Source organism: Siniperca chuatsi, linkage group LG19 (genome assembly GCF_020085105.1).
Source record: "Siniperca chuatsi isolate FFG_IHB_CAS linkage group LG19, ASM2008510v1, whole genome shotgun sequence".
NCBI classification, from domain to species: domain Eukaryota; kingdom Metazoa; phylum Chordata; class Actinopteri; order Centrarchiformes; family Sinipercidae; genus Siniperca; species Siniperca chuatsi.
In genome coordinates, this window is record NC_058060.1 from 18,298,904 (window position 1) to 18,315,419 (window position 16,516).

The window sequence follows — 16,516 nt, forward strand, 5'->3', positions numbered from 1 at the left end:
GACATTTGATTTCACACTTTATTAATACATGTAGTATACTGTGTATACAGAGTTTATGTACAGTAGATCTACAGTTCTGACACACTATAAAAACGACTTTAAATAATTCATGTTTTCAGAGCTTAATACTGTGTTCTCTTCACACAAAGTTTATCACTTTCATAGAAAGAATGCATTCAATTTTAATGACAGCTGTTACTGAGTGTGAAAAGAATAAAAACAAGAGGCATAACATTAATATACTTTATTACACGGCTTTGTTTAATACTCGATTCTGATTGGTCAACTACGGCATTCTACAGTCTGTTATTTCTGAATAACAGAGCGTTGCTATGGACGCAGCTCTGATCATAGACTCTCAATCATATCAATCCGCAGAAAGAAGTCCTGTGGCAAAAAAACTTCAAAATCAAAATCAAAATCATTGGTGTCAAATTATTGATTTCTTTAGTAAGTATCCGTGTAATTAGTGGGATAATGTACAGCGAGGCTTTCGCAATAATGACCAGCTCGCTGTACATTATCCCATACGTAGTTTTCACAATGGCAAAATCAAACAAGTCTGGCTAAAACATCAGCAAAGATTTGTTTCAAAATTCATCAAAAATAGTTTTAACTAACTAAATCTTGATTTTGGAAAAATACTTAATGCCAAATAGCAGCAGTATTGACAGTTCAGAAATTGCAGTGAAGCAATTAACTATGAGCCAGATCATTTCACATTTTTTTCTTCCTAGCATAATAGTGCAAAATCTATTGCAAAAGCGTTGGAGTAAAGATGTGAGATTTCTACACAATAAATAAGACAGCTGTACAGTGAATAAGGCCTTAAAAGGGATTAAAATATAGCTGCTATAAATATTACCTTGTATTTTTTATGATGATAGCTCTCAAGTCAGGGAGAGAAAGCGCTACAGTTACTGTACCTCCACTGCCTAAATAAGTGCTCAGGCATAAGCATTGTCACAAAAAAACAACAAAGAAACTGTGCAAATGGTAAGAACAAGAACTGATGTCACACTTTTGGTTTTCGTACATACCAAAAACTGACAGAGCCTTCAAATACACTTCTTAAATGTGTAGCTCAAGCACAAAGAATACTCTGCAAGTGCATGAAGGGAATAAGCGCTAAATGAGAGGATATGGAATACATTAATATCCCAAGCTTTTTCACTAAAGTGGAATGTCTAAGACAATATCAAACTATTCCAGTGGCCTACAAAATTGCCAATTACAAGGACTTATCAACAGTATTAAGCCAGTGCATACAGTCAAAGAGTCAAATAGAAAACATTAATATCAGTTTAAGTTAAAGCAGCTCCTCAAAACACACCTCAGCGATTGGCTGTCGCCAGTAACAGAAGGAGCTGAACTCTGGGCAGCTGAAGGTGGCGTTGTGTTGTGAACTTCGTAAAGGAAAGACATGCTCCACTAGCTCACTCAGCCGGCTGTATCTAGAAAATAAAAACCAGCAATGGGAACAATAAACATTTGTCTGAGAGACACAGCTGAAAGACAAAAACAATGACTCCAGTGATGGTTCAATACTTACGATGTTTTATTGCCTTTGGCTTGCTCAAGGATTAACTCCCCTTTGGGATTCACTGTGAATATCCGGCACACAGGCACACCCACTTGCTTGTAGGCAAACACGTCCTTAAACACAGAATAAAAAGACAATAAAGATCATTTTCAGAGTAATGGCATCTAACTGAACACAACCGGTTTGTGATTTTTCATAAATATATAATTTGTTGTGATGATGAAGTGAAGAAAAGCATGTGATAGTAAGGAAAACCCCCAAAACTTTAGACAATACAGCTACAAAAATGTTATGTTGTGGAAATGATCTACACTTACACTTGGTCTGTTTCCGAAGGCTGCATAGAAGGGATGTGTGTTTGGGAAAAACAGGTTCCTGATGTCTGTGAGGCATTCGATCTTGAACTTCTCAGGCTTTTTTTCTATGATCTCTCTAACAAGAGAATTACAAAGAAAGCATTACCGACTAAAAGAGACTCTAAGAGAGTCAATGGGTATCCAAAATGACCATAAAACAGGTTGGGTAGGTTACCACAAAACCCAAACCCTGCTTCAAATTCTGTTCAAAATCTTAAGCTGCTCAACAGTGCAGGATGATGTGACAAGCAGTGTGACCAGTGTTGAAACACATTTAAATTCCAGCAAAGAAGACAAAGACAAAGCAGAATTACTGTAATCTGTATTGGGATAAATTACCTCTGAAAAAGACATTTCTGCTTGATCTCCACTGTAATTTGCTGACTAAAAGCACTGCCGTTAATGTCTGTCAATGCTGCTTCCCTGGAGGTCAAACATCTATAACTTACATCATGTAATGAATTTCAGCAGTACCGTGTCTTATCCAAATTATGCTGTTGACTGGAAAAAGACGTAGAATAAATGCTTAGGGGAAGGATTTTTTACCTGTGGAAGGCAGAGAAGAGGCTGCTGGGGGAGAGCATGAGGGGTCCTTGAGGCAGGAGAGTCCCTCTGTCGTTCACCCAGTGCAGATATCCTCGGGTCATGTCTGCCATGCCGATTGCTCGGGCCGAGCAGTACAGGAACTTGTAACCATTCCTGTAGCAGTCACATATTTATTAATGGATTAAATATTTTACTTAACTTGACTGTTTTCCTTGATTACTATTCTGTTAGCATAAAAGGTGTCAAACGGTGATCTGTGTCTTACTCGTGCACTGAGTGGTAAAGCTTAGCGATTCCTTGATGAGTCCAGTCTTTCCCGAGCTGAGGTAGAATCTGACCAAACACATCTGATCTGTGGGAAGAAAATTGTCAGCGTAGTAACTGTTAAAGAGCCATGGTCAACATGATTTCATATGAGAACTTTCTGTTCACACTGTTGCTAAAGCTGAATCTAAGCAACTATCAGACTTCTCATATATTGTGAATGGGATTGGACGAGTTTAAGTCTCTGCGAGCAGCTGACAAGGACAGGACAGTGTTATTGCTGCGTGATAATAAACAGTATAATGAAGAGGTGGATCTTTAGACTCTCTCGTACTTGGTGATGGTGCCATCGATGTCGGAGATTATGACCTTGTCGTCCCAGTTCCACAGGTAGATGGTGCCCTCGCAGCGACATGTCCCCTGGTACTGAGTGGTTATGCTGAAGGTGACATCATTAGGCCCCTCTCTTAGCTTCAGGCTGGCCTGTAAGACACAGAAAATGAGTGCATCTTAAAAGAATAGCCACAGATTTAGCATCGCACTCCTATAACATTCTCTGACTCACGATGGACAGTAAAAAAATAAAATCAAAATGGATGCAGCAGAATCAGAGATAGTCTTCTTTATTCCACACATTCGTCTTCTTTGCCAAAACCTGATCAAGAATGCAACTCGACTGCCGACACCGGTTGGAGATTCAGGTGTGTTATGCTACTATTGGCTAATAATGTAGCCTCAAGCAGAGATCATTTAACCTCACCTCCAGATTTTTTTCATTTTCAAACTTGTAGTCTTCAAGCCCAACCGATGCTGACTCAAGTGACATCACTTGAAGCAATTTATCAGATTTTGTGCAGCTCCCTCTGGAGCCACAAAAGGCTTTATACAACTTTTCACAGTAGTTCTCTGCAGTAGTTCTCCAATACCTGTAAACAGACTTTGATATGTAAAACCATTTAAAGTTTTAATTAATACACTCATTTCCTGGAGAAACATACCCTCACTGGTTGAGTTCAACAGAAAGAGTTTTATTGATTAACCATCAATAGTCAGAAAGTAAGTTGCCAAACAAGCAAATTTGAATAGAAAAGGAACTTAAATAATGATACAACTAAAAAAAAAAACAGACTAGGCTAGGAGCCTGCTTGCATCAGTTGGAGGCTGAAATATTTATTACACTTCTCAATGACTCTCTCTTTACTCATTCTTAGGTTTATTTTATTTTGAGCATAAATAAAGTTCAGCAAATTACTTCAGCAAGTATCTTGGGGACAAATTAGAAAATTTGACCGAGGGGTGGCATAAAAAGAAAGCTTATTAGATCGTCCAAAATGGAAAGGGTTCGTCCTCTGTGTAGTATTTATGTCTTTTGTTGTGTGGAAAGTCTCCACTGAAATTACATGAAAGTCTTCATGTAATTCATCTAGTAAAGATTTCACTACTATTGGGATAGTGGAAAAGACTTACTTTTTTTTTACTTTTTTAGGTAGGCAGGGAGTCAATGATGGGATCTTACTACTGTTTTGTACACAAACAAAATATATAAAAGCTGTCCTCGCCTCTTAGAAGCCCAGTGAAAAAGGTCGGCCTAACAACAACAACAAAAAAAACAGCAGACTGATGAGACAGTTTCTGTCTTTGCCTAATATACTACCAGTATCAGTGATCACTTGTCTTACTATATGGTCAGACGACAGGCGGAGGGACTTCTTGTAAGAGTGACAAGGCGCCGGGGCTGGGCCTTCTGTCTGCACATGCTCAGTAGGTGTCAGAGCAGATGCCACAGTGTTCAGCTCTTTAGTTTCATCGTCGCTGGACCACTCTGCTGCTTTCTGCCTGTAGGAGAGAATATAGTCTGAAGGGACACCAGCAAACAATAACAAGACATAAAGCCATATCTGATAATGTGCCATATTTGATAATGTGATTCAGGGTCAATAAAGAAAAACCTTCAGAATCATTTAGAGTCACCAGAGGGCAGTAGACCTCCTCATCTGTCTGTAACTGCTTTAGTAGCAAATATGCAGAATGTTTGTTTTTGACTTCTTATTTTACACAAACAGGATGCATCCTTAACGATCTCCAACACAAACACAGCCTGGTTCAAACAATATTTAAAGTCTTTCTCCTGAATTCTTAAAGATGAGTTTATGTGTCATAAAATGACAGCACTGCTGTGACTAACGAGCTAATCCAGCTTCTGTGGGACATGTTTACCCAACACTGCCTGTGTTGGTGCATGACTGTAGTGTTGTGAGAAAGCCAGAGCTTTGTTGCTGACTCACTGTGTTTCTGGGGCCTGGTGAAGGGCAGGGCTCTCTCTGCTCAGAGACTCCTGTCTCTCTAACTTGGTCTCTGATGATAACTGAAGAGGAAGAGGCATCATTAGCCTTCTATGAGATAAACATCTAGAGTTAAACCAATGAACAATAAAAGATATGATATAAAGGTTCTTTCATAATAATGCAAAACAGGGATGTAACGCTTACTGATGCATTTGGGCACCTGGTTACTCATTTGTCTAGAGTCATTTACAATGCAAATTTACTCAAACAGTATGGGACACCCACTGACCGCCACTATACTGTAAACACACAGATGGAAGTGTGACTCATACGGTGACCTAAAGCCTTTTGGCTGAGTCACACATTCAATACCTGCTTTACGCTGCTCTTTCTCCAAAACCACCAGCGTCCAGACTTTTTGGGCATTTTCTCCTTCACCCAGGCCTCCTCTGTAGCCTGCCATTCAAATAAATGATTCATGTGTTAATAGATATAGTGTACAGATGCAATATAAGATCAAAGAGTAAACTATAAACACATTAGATCAAGAGGATACCTTTGGCAAGTTCTTCTGAAAAGCCTGCATACTAAGTATCAATGGTGCTGCCAGTGTCCAGTTGTAATACCTGAGGGGGGGGGGATTTTTTAGCTGTAATGTGCACATCATGCAATTACATATTAATGAATCATCTGTTAAGCTCTGATGAGAGTCCACTGACTGTGAATTAGGGAGAAGGAAGACTCACCTGTTTGCAATTCTAACCACCAAATTGGGATTGTCGATTATTGCTGGATTCTCTGCAAATTCATTGTAGGTGATTATGTGCTCCATGAATTTATCTGGAATAAATGGAGCATAAAATCCTGATTATAAACGATGGTGATTGCCCATATCTCTATATTCATAACATCAGTACGCAGGAGCTCAAAGGTTTATTTGTCACATGCACGAGTAATATGATTAGTTAAATGCAATGTGGTACGTTCCTAATATGCTAAAAGACTAATGTGAAAAATAAGGATTAGAAAAAAGAAATAAATGATCAAAATTCACAAATACAGGTAAAAAAGTCTAATGTACATATGTCACGAGTCAAATCAGCTGCTGCTTTCAAAATCTACTTTCATCCTGTATTCTGCTTTTAAGAAGAAAACTGTGCCCACTGGACATTTAAGGCAGATGTAAGAGGAAACACGTTTTATCAGTGTTGCTGCAGTTAATAACTGCTGCTAATAGAGACTACTGGGTACCTTTAGAGATCTCTGAGTTCTCACCAACACCTCCACACAGGGACAGGGTGACGTCAGGGAGGTCACCAGCAGAGTCAGACAGACACTCTGTGCCGCTGTCTGCTGCTGTGCTGCCTACAGACTGGGGCGACTGGGATCCAGAGCGCCTCCCCGTCTCGACCCAGTCTTTAGGAACCTGCTCAGACTCACTTAAAAAAAAAAAAAAAAAAACAATCAGTCCAATTTCATACAGCAAGAATCACTGAGCTGCAGCCATTTTTATTTGTTCCAGAAGTGTACAAGTACTGAAAACTGTCAAGTACCAAAAGTTGTACTCCCAGGTTTGTACCTTTTTGGGAAGTACCGAGCAACAACATCAGGTTCAAGTGCATTCAGGTCATCCAGGTAAATGTCTTCAGGTCCCTGATGTTGGCTCCTCTTCCTCACACCTTTATGAAAGCAAGACAAGAGACATCTACTCAGAAATTACTTTCTTTTCTTTTAACTTGTGCATGTGAAAGCAGAGCAGCCCCAGACAGAGAATATGAACTCAGGCCCATGAAGAAACCACATCCTTCCTGTTAACATCCACTTACATTTAAACTGATTGTAGATTACCATCACACAATCTGGAGTTTTACTCAAGACTTTCCCACATCATTTAAGACAATAAATAAGAATAATTGAACTATTAAAATAAAAAAAATATATGCTTCTAACTTTTAACATTTTCATAACAAATAAGCAGATAGGCAAAATACATTTTTAAATTCTATTTTGAATCTACATCAGAAATTGCTGGGAATCTTGCCTCCTGTTATTCATGTTTATATCCATACAACAGAATGAAAAATACTGTAATTCTGTATAAACACAATGGACAGAAACTATAAAAAACACATTTTCAGAACGAGTTAAAAAGGAAGTTGTGTTACTTCTCCTGTTGACGGGGGAATCAGTGGGTTTAGAGGCTCTTGTATCATGCCAAACTGCTGCTGAATCTCCAGCCATGTTACTGCCTCCACTGGCAGCAGAGCCGCTGTCCCTGCGGCTTGGTGGCGAAGACTTCCACCTGGTTTTGTGCATGGTTTTTGGGCTGAGGTCAGAGTTAGTGGTACATGACTCAGAGGTAAAACAGCTGGACAACAAATTTGAAAGGTCTGGTCTGTGCTTGGTAATGTTTGTATCGTGTGACGAAGCTTCAGGGGGCAGTGGTTTGCAGCTGCACTGATCAATGTTGATGGTCCGAGGCTCTGGCTTTACAATACTGCAAATGGGATCTGTGGTTCTCTGTCCATCTCTTGACTCTTCCTCCATGGCTTCTGTGCTCAAGATAACCCTGAAATGTGTGTTCTCAGAGGGAGTGATGGTCAACGTCTTTGGCTCTGATTTGTCCTTTTTGTTGACCTGGATGCAAGAAAGAACAGCACAAGAAAGCTTAAATATACATCCATGCATTTCTAAAACTTCTCACCAAGTTTCTAAATATGTATGAATGAGGATATGAACTAGACTTGCAAGTCAACCCCACAAATATCCCTTGTCTTACTTGTCTGTAAGACCAAAGTTTAAACCTAAACCTCACCCTGGTGGATTCTGGAAACTCTCCCCAGGTCCACTGCATGTGGGACTCGGCCCTGAGCATGCTCTCTGCCGGCTTCACCATCAGCTCAGAGTCACTCTTGGGTGACATGGGCTCTGACGTCTCCCTGCTGTAAACAAACACCACATTTCCACTGAGTCAGCTGTAATGACCTTGTGGGAGTGATTTGTTTTACTCAGCCCTCTTTGTTTTAATAAAGTCGATTGGAAATTATGTCTCATTGTTTCTTTGTATTTGTATGAACATTGTAAATATTTGATGGGGAGGGGGGGTGCGTACGTAGTGCAAGGGGACCAGTCTCCATCAGAGAAAGGGTAGCTGTCCCATTCAAGGGCGGTAAGGGGGGAATGTTGCCTGTGGTCCATATTGTCCTTCATCGTGGAGAGTGAAGATGCCCTGAAGAAGGAAACAATAAAATTAACAAGAGATTTACAACAAAACACAATCCAGCTTTTAAACTGAGCAAGTCTACTTACCGTCCATTGTGCGCGTTGTGCTCCTCATCTGAACTGAGCTCACACAGTTCCTGCTCCCCGCCTGCAGGCGTGGCTTGCTCCTCCTTGCGTGGCTCGGCCTTGTGCTTCCTCCTGCGTCTCTTCCTCTTCTTGCCGGCAGTGTTGGAGCAGGGTTGGAGGTTTCCAGAGGCCGGGTCTTCTGGACTCAGAGGCTGACTGTTCTCTGCTGATCCCCCACATCTGGTCTCTCTGCTCCTAACCAGAGCCTCTTCGGTGGGGATGGGCGAGGTCATCAGGTGGGCTGGGACAATCTCCTGTGTTGAGGTAAAAAATAATAAAAATAAAGACGCATGTGATGCTGTTCTTAGCCACAGTGGTGCTTTGAGCTAAATGCGAACATCAGCATGCTAACATGCTCACAATGACAATGCGAACATGCTGATGTTATGCAGGTATGATGTTTACCATGTTCGCGATCTTATTTGTTAATTAGCACTAAACACAAAGTACAGCTGAGGCGATGGGAATTTAATTAGTTTTGCAGGTATTTGGTCATCAACTAAAGGATTGGACAAATTTAAAAATTGACCTGATGATTAGCAACATGGCAAATGAAAAGTGCCATCTTGGCAATCCATCAAATGGCAATCTATCCAATAGCTGCTGGGACATTTCACTCAAAAACCACAAACATCAAGCATGGCTATAACAAAACAAAAAAAAGCTAAGGAGGACAGGTGTTGTATGTTGTTAACACAGTAATTGATTTCTACTAATAAACAAGAACAGTTTATCTGAAATTCAATATAACAATCTTCATCATAAACTGTTCAAAACTCACATTGTGCTGCTCTGTCTCCTGGACAAAAAAAGCCTCTCCATTGTCTCCAAGCTTCATGTGTAGCTCTACAGGTTCCCCATTGATTTCTATATCAATCTGCAGAGTCAAACAAACACATTCTGTAAGAAATACTGCATACAATGTTTTACTGTGTAGGTCACCACGTTCTCTTCAGGTGGCCTCAGGTTTTCACAGACATTAATGAGGTCTGTTTACACCACAAAACATATGCATGTCTACAACACAGCTCACGGGAAAGAAAAAAAAATGTGTCACAGATTTCCCCGAAGTATTAGAGTTAAGCCAGAGGAAAACAGAACAGCTTGTACGAATGCTTGCTGTTTTCAGCATATGCCACTAGTTTCTATGCATGTATTAAACAGGCAGGGTTTTACACAGAACTGGGCTGCCTGGGTGGAATTAGGTTGTTAAAAGGTCAACAACATAAGTAAACATACTGTATATACGTTGTGTGCACAGTGATGCTTTCTTCCATCTTTAAATTATCAGAAAGGTTAAGTTAAATTAACCAAAATCAGGTTTTATTCTGTTTTTTCCTGCTTGGTTTGTCAACCGTGACAAAGATACTTTGAACCCACATGATTTACAGAATCACTGAAACTGTCTTCTGTCAAAAGCAGACTACTTCCTGCACAGTCTGACTCTTCTGTAAGCTTAAGAAAGATAAGGCTCTTCTGTAAGACTGTTTTTTTTTGAATGGGATGAATCTTTACAAATGGGAATAAGAGGCTAAATTAAGCTTTAGTCTGTGCATCCCACCTTAGTCATCATCTGACAACTACACAGTGTCTATAAATAGAGAGGAAGGGCAATATGCTCTTGTGAGCAGCAGAGAGTGGATTGGATGGTAATGTTCAGAAAGCTTCAGAGGGAAGGAGAGGAGCAGAGGGTAGTATTATGTATTGTGCAGCTCCATCACAGCACACTGAAATGGCTGTTTCAATCTGTACACTTAGTTATCAAACATTTTACTGCATGTTTTTAAGCATCACGAGTAAGACCAGAGTTTTGATTGCAAGAAGAGTGAAATATAACAATATGCTGCCACTACAATAAAGTGAGGGAGTTTTTTTTTTTAGATTTTGAGATGGAAAATCATTTTAGTTGCACAATGAATTAGGCATTATTTTTCATCACCAGTTAATCTTTCCTAATCTTAGGGAAATATGAGCACTCACTACTTTCTCCCTGGAGCGCAGCACCCCCAGTTTTCCAAAGCGCACATGGAAAGGGGAGCACTGGAACGTCCCATCAGGCTGTCGGATCACGATCACGTCGATGCAGCCTGATAGAGTGGCCTGATTGATCCCCTTATACAGCTCCTTTACTGTCACCAGCACCTGGCCCGCCAGCTGCCCCACGTAGTTCATGGTGTCCACCTGTCAGCAGAAAAACCCTTCATTAACTAGCATATATGCAACAACAGTATTCTGCATTTATTACCTGCTAAAAACAAGCTTAACACACCTGAATTACTAGCAGAATGAAACCACACACTACTTTCTTTTTGCGTCTTACTAGGCCAGTGTCCTGGTAGTAAGGCTCCTGTTGTATAGAATAATCTACAAAGGAAATGCAAGCTGGTCCCTAAACACAGTGGCTCTGTCCCATTTTCATAAAAAGAGTCCTGAGGAGCTGATCAAGACTTAACCAGGCAACAAGGCTGCTGCAGAGCAGACAGGGTTTGTCTCGGTCTCCACAAGGAACACACTCTAAAAATCCCTGGGTCAAAATGGACCCATCTTTGGTCAATACAGCCAGCTACTCTACCTCTTTTTAAACTTACATGTCACTATTTTGTTACCGATTGTTAGTCATATGTGTATACATGTCATATGCACGTTGTTTTGTACAACTAACAATAAATTTGTGACAGTTTTAAGGTAAAAACCATCTGTCTAACCATGGCTCAAAATAACCCAACAGTAATATAAAAAATAACATAACACTGGTTAAAAATTGGTGACCCAGTGGTTTTCTATCCACTGGGTAAAGTTAACCCAATGTTGCGTCGGTGCTATATTGACCCAAACTGACCAAGTGACTTTTAGTTTGGCAAGTTCAGTTTTCTACAAGGCCTCTGTTTGTGCACATGGTGCTGACCTCCCCTCTGGACATCAGATCATCTGATGATATAATTACATGCTGTGAAAATATGTGAACAAAATGAAGTGGCCTAGTCAAAGTCCTGACCTGAATCCTATTGAGACGCTGTGGCATGACCTTAAAAAGGCAGTTCATGCTCGAAAACCCTCCAATGTGGCTGAATTACAACAATTCTGCAAAGATGAGTGGGCCAAAATTCCTCCACAGCGCTGTAAAAGAGCAAGTTTTCGCAAACGCTTGATTGCAGTTGTTGCTGCTAAGGGTGGCCCAACCAGTTATTAGGTTTAGGGGGCAATCACTTTTTCACACAGGGCCATGTGGGTTTGGATTTTGTTTTCCCTTAATAATAACAACCTTCATTTAAAAACTGCATTTTGTGTTTACTTGTGTTATCTTTGACTAATATTTAAATTTGTTTGATGATCTGAAACATTTAAGTGTGACAAACATGCAAAAAATTAAGAAATCAGGAAGGGGCAAACACTTTTGCACACCACTGTAGATCAGAGTTAACAAATCACAGTGACTGTATGTTCAGACAAATCTGGCTTAACCTGATCCTTGTCAGGTTTTTAAGAATTGTTTTCTCTGTGGTGCACATCATATCACATTACACTTCCATGTTACATTATTTCCTTATTTACCTGATGATTTAATCCAAAGCAGCTCATGATCAGAAGGCACACGTTTTCAACACAAGGACACAGGATCCACAGAGGGTGATGACCACATTTTGTGAGATCAAACCTGTGTTTTTACTAGTCCATCTATTGAAACAACAGGCCACTTTACTGCTCAGTGTTCCCCATGTTTTTAATGCACCTGGTTTTTCTTGATCATCCCTGTAGGACAATGCTAGTCATATGGCACCATTTTCAGCGTGAGCTTACATTTTTTTTCAGGTACATGTTTGCAACTTGGAGCATATCTGGCCTTTGGACAAGGACTTGCCGTGTGCGAGTGTGAGTGTGAGTGGGAGTGTGTCCTGAACAATGAGACTGCAGCAGTGTGTGTCAGTATTTGGGACAATGGTTTACACTGACTAAATCAGAGCTGCATACCAGCTGGATAGACTTTGAAACCATTCACTCTCCAAGACTGGCAGCCACTGCTCCAACTAAACTCTAATGCACTTGACGGACTGTAAAGGGAAATATGCTCTGCAAATAACCATCTGCTGAGAATAACTGAAATAAAATAGCTACGATGAATACACGAAAACATACCAAAAACATAACACATCATGACACGCCTCACATTCTGGACTTACTGTATCTCTGCAGTCTAGTGATGATAATCAACTCACTATGAGGAGACATTAAACCTCTATTGACTTTCAGGTGATAACAATATTACAATAAAATGTGGGGTTGCGTAATATGGCGACACCAGGAGATGATAGAGATTCGTCTACAGATAAAGGTTTCATTTTCGTTTTTCTTCAGTATGTCTGGTTGGTGCAATGGTGGGCCACTGGACTGCTGTGAAAAGACTGGTCTCAACAATAACTGCAGAAACAAGGCAGATCTAAAGTTAAGAGCACATAAATATCTAAAATTATACAAAGCCCAAACAGGGCTCAAAGTTTAAAGCTCAGAGTATTGTACACCATATTTCTGAAGTACTACATCCATCAAAAATGTACTAGGACTCTTTACAGCAAAGCTTCCTCTAAACAAAGAAAACTATTCTGTCTTATATTCCAAAAACTAAAACATAGACATTACAGTGTACAAGTGTACAAACTACAGTAAGTGGTCTATCGTATCTGATGATAATCAACTCACTATGAGGTGACACTAAACCTCTATTGACTTTCAGGTGATAACAATATTACAATAAAACGTGGGGTTGCGTAATATGGCGATAACCACCAGGAGACGATAGAGATTTTTTCATTTTCGTTTTTCTTCAGTAGGTCTGGTTGGTGCAATGGTGGGCCACTGGACTGCTTTATGGTAATATTTGATTTACAGGATTTTTGCATCAGTTTGATAACGTGTCTTGATTTGTAAGGTATTTAATACACTGGATTAGCCAAAAAAAAAAAAAAACAGAATTCCCATCTGGTCATTTAATCATGATTTATAGCATCAGGTAATGTCACAAAATTAAATAATATATACTGTGATTTATCCCCAACTCATCAGAGTCCAAGGGCACATCAGGTGCAGCTGCCGGTCCTGCTGCTCTACAATTAACCTCCCTGAGAGCTCCATGTCACCCCGACAGGACTGAGCTGAGCTAAGGCCTTCTCTCCTCCCCTGTCCTCCTCAGCCAACCTGCTCCTGGTCTGTGCCATGCACCACAGCTCCTGTAACCTGTTTAACCCCTCTGACTGAGCACAAACTCTCTGAAGGAAAATTACCCCCAGCCTGAGCCCTAAAACGCTTACATAACCTCTCTCAACACCGGCCCCCGTAACCGCCAACCTGTACTCGAAAAGTCATTACAGAGAAAACAGCTTGAAGGAACATTGTAATCAATTATTTGTTGGAACAATAGATGAATAATTTACTCTATAATGAGAAAAACAATGATAAAGGCCCATCAAAAGCTGCATTTAGCATAAGTGTACGACCGACCATACTGGCATGATAACAGGTTTAAGCATGCAATAGTATGTTAGCATTAATCTCAGCTGAAGCTGACAGGAATTCAGTCAGTTGTTTTAGAGGTCATGAACTACATTTTATTTGAGCAGTTGGTAGAGCTACTTGAAAAGTCAGCGGACCACCATACAGGCATACAGTGTATTATATCACCAGTTCACCAGTTGATAGTAGTGGCACACTGTGTTCCTGCAATGCCCCCCCCCCCCAGCAAACCACAGCACACTGTAGAGAGAAAGTGCTCAATGCTTTAATGGACAAAGCAGAAGTGTCTAGATGAGAGTCATCAGCCATGATAACAACGTTGCACAACCAGATCCCTCTAGTGAGCTGACTACACACACTCTGCATGATCTACACACCACACCAAATTTAGTAAGAGGCTCAACTCCCGCAGCACTTCATATAGATCCCCTCTGCTACAGCACTTCAAGCCGGAATAAAGATGTTCTGCATAGTTTGCCTTTGTGTGTGGGCTTGAAATGTGCTGAAATTAGAGTTAAATTAAATTAGAGTTTGTTCCCTGATCAATAATAGTGTGTACAATGTGGACCAATACAAACTAATCTCAACTGAAAGTCCACTTATTGTTCTGGAGCATTTGACCATATTGCGTGCTCTTCATCATCAGATGAACTGTCAAGTTCAACTTTTAAGCCAGCATGGATGAGAGGTCCTAAAAATGCAGAGACTAATGCAATGTTTGAACATCTACAGTTTCCAGTCAGGCTGCAACTAACAAAAAGTGAGTGAAAAAACACTTTTCTATAGCCCTTCTGACATAGTGACAAAGTGCTTGTTTGTCCAACAAAGAGCCCAAAACCCAAAGCTATTCAGTTCACTATCACAGAAGATAATCGATGCTGGAACCAGTAAAAATCATCAGCAACAATTTTCATAATAAATTAATCATTTATTAGTCAACTGACTAATAAATGAATCACCTAATTGTTTCAGCTCTAGTTCCAAGACAACTAAGCAAAGTCCAGCTGATGAAGACTGGTCGAAAGCTCCAGAAAAAGTGAGGAAGTGGATCTTGAGTTGAGATTGTGGACTGAGGAATCAAATTGTAATTACTTAATAAATTAGCTTCATATTAAGACAATAATCTAGCCATCTCCATGGATACAATGCAGTTAGAATAAGGCTGACCAAACTCCTAAAGCTTCGTTTTGTTTTTTAAGGTCCTTTATGTGCTACACTAGAAAATGCCCAGTACTTGAGGACACAAATCCAGCACAACCAGGTCACATCCATGGCTCTCTGAGGGGACCTTAAGAGGTGTTAATCCTGTTAAGACAAATCTAGCTTTCCCTGCCTTGGCACGTTTGTCCTGCTCACTACATCCAGCGTGATTCTGCGTCAGCCAGTGTTGTTTTGACCAGCGTTGTGTCACAGAGTCTGCAGGTTTTTATTTCAACCACCAATTCCTGACAAACCAAAACCTCAGCTAACTGTATGCTGATAATGCAACTAGGGCTGCATTTTACAATTACTTTCATTTGATTAATCTGTCTATTATTCATTTATTTATATATTAATCAATTAATCAGTCCAAATCCCAGCATTTTTTAATATACAGTTATATAAAAACAGAGAAAAGCAGCAAATCCTCACATTTGAAGAGCTGGAACCAGAGTATGTTTGGCATTTTAGCTTGAAAAATGACTAGTTGATTCATCAACTTATCATTTCAGCACTAAATACAACAATATTTTGATATTTCCAAACATCTAGTATAAGTGGGTGATGGTCTCTGGGAAAAAAATATATTATAAATATTAATATACTGGCCACTGGCCATTCAGCTACATTGCACACTTTAAGAACTAAAAGACAGCAAGCAATACAGTGTTACAATAGCCTATACCTCAGTAAATATTGACTCTCATATCACAGTTGAGATACAGTACAGTACACTGTTATATCGCACAAATCAGGATCCTCATCTCTATTTGAGAGTTTAACACAATCAGATGATAAAACCCGCATACTATCATCCGGTGAGTGTGAAAACTATAAGATCAGAAGAAAAACATGTCAATCTACCGCATAATGTTCATGATATTGCCAAAAAAGTAGTCCAATCTGTACATATGCACCTGTAGATGACATGAGGTCTTCAGGTATGGCAAAGTATTTTCGCCATAAAACTTAGGGACACAGCTGGAGGGTTTCATTTGACTAAACAGACATTTACGAGAAAAGACTAGAATTGTATTAAGTATCAAACAGGACTCACGAGCCGCTAAATGACTCCTCAGGAAGGTTTCGAGGACTCCGCTGCCGGTGTTTTTACAGCACAGAGGAGCGATATTGACCAGCATTAATACACATCCTGTCTGGTTTTATTTTTCTATAACTGTCCAATGAGGATACTGAGGAGAGCAGCTGATTAAATCATCCTACCTGCTGGTGTAGAGGCTCACCCGCAGGCAGGCGCACCTCCCATCACTTCCTCCACCGGCAGTCTGTCGAGTCTCTGCTGCTGCTGCGGTGTTGAAGCCGACCACACCACGTGACCCTGCAGCGCCGAGGCTGCACGTGATTACAACGCAAAAGGGACGTATGATTAGGCAAATTATTAAGGTACATTATTAGAGGTTTATAAGGAATGTCGTCATTTTCCTGCATTATCAACCTCTTAAATGTGG

General features: G+C 40.2%; 1 protein-coding gene across 4 annotated transcripts; it reads right to left on the reverse strand.

Moving 5' to 3' along the window:
• Positions 1-4: 4 nt before the first annotated feature.
• On the reverse strand, positions 5-16,383 carry LOC122866917 (phosphatidate phosphatase LPIN2-like). 4 transcript variants are annotated; one of them, XM_044177177.1, is made up of 20 exons: positions 16,272-16,383; positions 10,323-10,523; positions 9,124-9,219; positions 8,304-8,596; positions 8,107-8,223; positions 7,774-7,936; positions 7,160-7,631; positions 6,574-6,673; positions 6,246-6,433; positions 5,741-5,834; positions 5,551-5,620; positions 5,367-5,450; positions 4,995-5,074; positions 4,389-4,545; positions 3,044-3,192; positions 2,711-2,797; positions 2,446-2,598; positions 1,861-1,975; positions 1,553-1,656; positions 5-1,454 (listed from the first exon to the last, which is right to left on the reverse strand). In XM_044177177.1, the coding sequence occupies exons 2-20, from the start codon at positions 10,512-10,514 to the stop codon at positions 1,310-1,312; spliced, it is 2,859 nt and encodes a 952-aa protein (XP_044033112.1). In that variant the 5' UTR covers positions 10,515-10,523; positions 16,272-16,383; the 3' UTR covers positions 5-1,309. The 4 variants fall into 4 exon arrangements, with proteins under 4 accessions (XP_044033112.1, XP_044033113.1, XP_044033111.1 ...); XM_044177178.1 differs by lacking the exon at positions 16,272-16,383 and adding an exon at positions 16,105-16,253 and having other exon boundaries at positions 7,810-7,936; XM_044177176.1 differs by lacking the exon at positions 16,272-16,383 and adding an exon at positions 16,105-16,253.
• Positions 16,384-16,516: the final 133 nt, after the last annotated feature.

Bases quoted from the DNA above. Each gene is read 5' to 3' on its own strand.
- LOC122866917 (XM_044177177.1), bottom strand. From the start codon at position 10,514: ATGAACTACGTGGGGCAGCTGGCGGGCCAGGTGCTGGTGACAGTAAAG. The intron at 9,220-10,322 runs GTGAGTGCTCAT...TTGACTCTGCAG, and splicing joins TGCGCTCCAGGGAGAAAGTA to ATTGATATAGAAATCAATGG. The intron at 1,657-1,860 runs GTAAGTGTAGAT...TCTGTGTTTAAG, and splicing joins CCTTCGGAAACAGACCAAGT to GACGTGTTTGCCTACAAGCA.